Source organism: Engraulis encrasicolus, chromosome 8 (genome assembly GCF_034702125.1).
Source record: "Engraulis encrasicolus isolate BLACKSEA-1 chromosome 8, IST_EnEncr_1.0, whole genome shotgun sequence".
Lineage (NCBI taxonomy): Eukaryota > Metazoa > Chordata > Actinopteri > Clupeiformes > Engraulidae > Engraulis > Engraulis encrasicolus.
In genome coordinates, this window is record NC_085864.1 from 54,165,625 (window position 1) to 54,169,141 (window position 3,517).

A 3,517-nucleotide genomic window follows, 5' to 3' on the forward strand; every position below is an offset into this window, starting at 1 on the left:
TCCCCTCCTAACTCTTACCTCTTTCCCTCCGTCCTGACGGAAGACTGAAGAGTGGCAGGTGCTCTCTCTCTCCCTCCCTCTCTCCCTCTCTCTCTCTCTCTCTCTCTCTCTCTCTCTCTCTCTCTCTCTCTCTCTCTCTCTCTCTCTCTCTCTCTCTCTCCCCTCTCTCACCCCCTCTCTCTCTCCCCCCCCTCTCTCTCCATCTCTCTCCCTCTCTCTCTATCTATCTCTCTCTCTCTCTCTCTCTCTCTCTCTCTCTCTCTCTCTCTCTCTCTCTCTCTCTCTCTCTCTCTCTCTCTCTCTCCAGTTAGTAGTTAAGAGAGGAGGAATTGTTGTCTCTGCAGAATGTAATTGACTCCTGATTTCCATTTCGTTCCCTGTCTCTCTCTCTCTGTCCACCCCCACGTCTCTACACCGCCCCCCCCTCTCTATATCAACCCACCCCTCTCTCTCTGTCCATCCACCCCTCTCCTCTTCCTCCCACCCCTCTCTCTGTCCATCCACCCCTCTCCTCTTCCTCCCACCCCTCTCTCTGTCCTTCCGCCCCTGTCTTCTTCCTCCCTACCAACAGCTTTGCTTTGCATCCCAACAACTTTGACACCCCTCCCAGCCCAGTCCTGCAACACGGCCCAGTCCAGCCCAGCCCAGCCCAGTCTAACCCGGCGCGGTACCCCAGCCAGCCCAGCCCAGCCCAGCCCAGCCCAGGCCAGCCCAGCCCACCAGCCAGCCCAGCCCAGCCCAGCCCAACCCAGGCGAGCACGGTACCCCAGCCCAACCCAGGCGAGCACGGTACCCCAGCCCAGCCCAGCCCAACCCAGGCGAGCACGGTACCCCAGCCCAACCCAGGCGAGCACGGTACCCCAGCTCAACCCAGGCGAGCACGGTCCCCCAGCCCAACCCAGGCGAGCACGGTACCCCAGCTCAACCCAGGCTGGTCCCAAGTCAGCCGCACGCCCTCGGGAGGGAGGGGGAGTGACAACATTCCTGGCAGCAGGAAAGTACGATACTCCAACCGACACCCGGACGCACGGGCTGGCTGCCAGCCAGGCACACAGACACGCGCCCAAGGATACAGACAGACAGACAGTCAGGACACGAGACAGACAGACAGGCGTCAAGGCAGGCAGACAGACAGGCAGCTATGGAGCCTGGGGAGCAGCGGAGGCGTTGGTTCTTCCACAGGTGCAGGACCTCTGGAGACATGAAGGGAGTTAGTATCCTGGTGGCGTTCCTGCTCGGTGAGTTGCAAACATTTACTTCAATACAGAACGCAGTTCACTGCTCTGGGGTCCCGTTGTCTCGATTTTGTCATGGACTCTGTCTGTCTCTGTCTCTGCTGTTTGTCTCTGTCTCTGTATCTGTCTCTCTTTCTGTCTGTTTGTCTCTATCTGTCTCTGACTCTCTCTCTCTTTTTTTCTCATGGTATACTTAGGCTACTCTGTCCATACTGTTCCACTATAGTACACTATACCCCCCTTTTCATTCTATTTTCTCTCTTTTCTTTTCTTTTCTTTTCTTTTCTTTTCTTCTCTTCTCTTCTCTTCTCTTCTCTTCTCTTCTCTTCTCTTCTCTTATCTTCTCTTCTCTTCTCTTCTCTTCTGTTCCTCTCTCTTCTCTTCTCTTCTTTTTCTTTTTCCCTTTTCTCCTTTCTTTCCCTTTCTCCTTTCTTTTCTTTTCTTCTCTTCTCTTTTCTCTCTTCTCTTCTCTTCTCTTCTCTTCTCTTCTCTTCTCTTCTCTTCTCTTCTCTTCTCTTCTCTTCTCTTCTCTTCTCTTCTCTTCTCTTCTCTTCTCTTCTCTCCTATACCTCCCTGTCTGCACTGGGTCCGTTGCCAGTAAATCAAGTTCCTGCTCAGATTGCATAAATTCTGGGAACCCAAAACAGCTTTGCAGGTCATTTACTTGTTGTGAACCCTACCAACAGGCTTGCAGGTTGTTTACTTGTAGGTTATGTACGTGTTGTGGTGTGCTGTCTGCAATCACATAAATATTTATGCATTAAGATTCATATTCGGGACTTGTTTTTTGACAAGAGATTTGCTAGAAAGAGAATTTAATTGAACAGAACTGTATGCCATACAGTCTCGTATTGTAATCGAAGTCAGTGTCTCTGTGTAAAGGTCTACAAGGTATAAGGAGAATGAGAGTATGCTGTATGTATGCATGTCATGCAGCCAATGAGCAAAGTCCTTGAGAGTCTTGATATTCACATTTTACAAGGGAGTAGATAGTGAGGGAACAGCTCTGTCCTATGAAGGCAAACTGCAGTAACTTCATCGACTATTTATTGAGTTTAGACTGACAATAGTCTTCATTACACCTCCTTTATCGTGTGACAAAGCCTTATGGTCGAGATGTATCCTGTTTTAGAGATAGTGCTATGTCATACTTGCAGTAAATACAATATCCAACCGAATACCAATGCTTTGAAGACGCAGTTTCAATATTGGCCTTTGTATGGCAGAGCTGTATACGCCATACTGTGTCATTTTGTCTAAATGATGTGAGTCTGTTTTGTAGCACTGAAACTCACAGCTGAGCTGTGTACGCCATACTATGCATTTTGTCTAAATGATTTAGCCTAAGTCTGTTTTGTAGCACTGAAACTCACAGCTCATACTCTTCAGTTCTGGCCATTCACAGACATACAGAAGACTCATTAATTTCATTCAGTTTCCTCAACTAACAGTAAAACGTGTGTAATGGCAACACAGATGACAAAGTGTCCATTCATTGGGACTGGGCCACATCATATAAGGGACTGGGAAGACTACACTTGGCCCTGTAACGTTTTACTGTTTGTTGTCCAGTCTGGTCCAGTAACTGGGTCCTACTGTTTACTGCAGTGGTTCCCAACCTGTTTTGGCATGGGACCCCATTTTGACATCCCAAAATTCTGGGGACCCCATACACATTTTTTCAACAAAAATAAAAACGTGACTGAGCTACATACGTTCTAGGCTATTAAACCTATAGATATTTATGACAGTCTAAGATTGTAAAGGGTGTTTCAAAGAAATTCTTGAATAGACATGACTTTCAGACATTTTCAGGCGACCCCATTTGAATTCCAGGCGACCCCAAATGGGGTCCCGACCCCCGTGTTGAGAAACCCTGGTTTACTGTGTCTCAGTGTCCATGGCTGTCTGCTCTTATTTATGTGTCATGCTGTTGGGTGTCTTTGTCCGTTAGGCCTATTTGTATTTGATGTAAGGGATGGGATGTGCCACAACAAATTCCTATCAACTCTCTTGACATTCTTGAATCTCGAATCTTGGAATATGGCAAGACGGTCCTGCTTTAAAATCTCCATTGAAGTGGTGTTGATATAGCTTAAAAATCTTGGGTAACACTTTATAATAAAGGATTCATAAAAGGCATTATAAAGACTTCATGAAGTAAATGATATGTTCAAGATTTTACAAACCTTTCAACAGAGTATTTTTTTTATTCATTTACAACAAAAAAGTAGATGTTTGCTGAATAAATATATTAACATAACATTTACTACTCATTGACA

At 46.9% G+C, this 3,517-nt stretch overlaps 1 protein-coding gene across 1 annotated transcript in view; it reads left to right on the forward strand.

The window, feature by feature from the left end:
• Window positions 1-1,126: 1,126 nt before the first annotated feature.
• The window catches only part of LOC134454725 (sodium channel subunit beta-4-like), a 73,711-nt gene continuing 71,320 nt past the window's right edge, over window positions 1,127-3,517 (forward strand). The window contains exon 1 of the mRNA XM_063205882.1: window positions 1,127-1,238. Within this exon, the coding sequence (XP_063061952.1) occupies window positions 1,142-1,238 (97 nt within the window). The 5' untranslated portion in view covers window positions 1,127-1,141. The remainder of the gene's footprint in view (window positions 1,239-3,517) is intronic.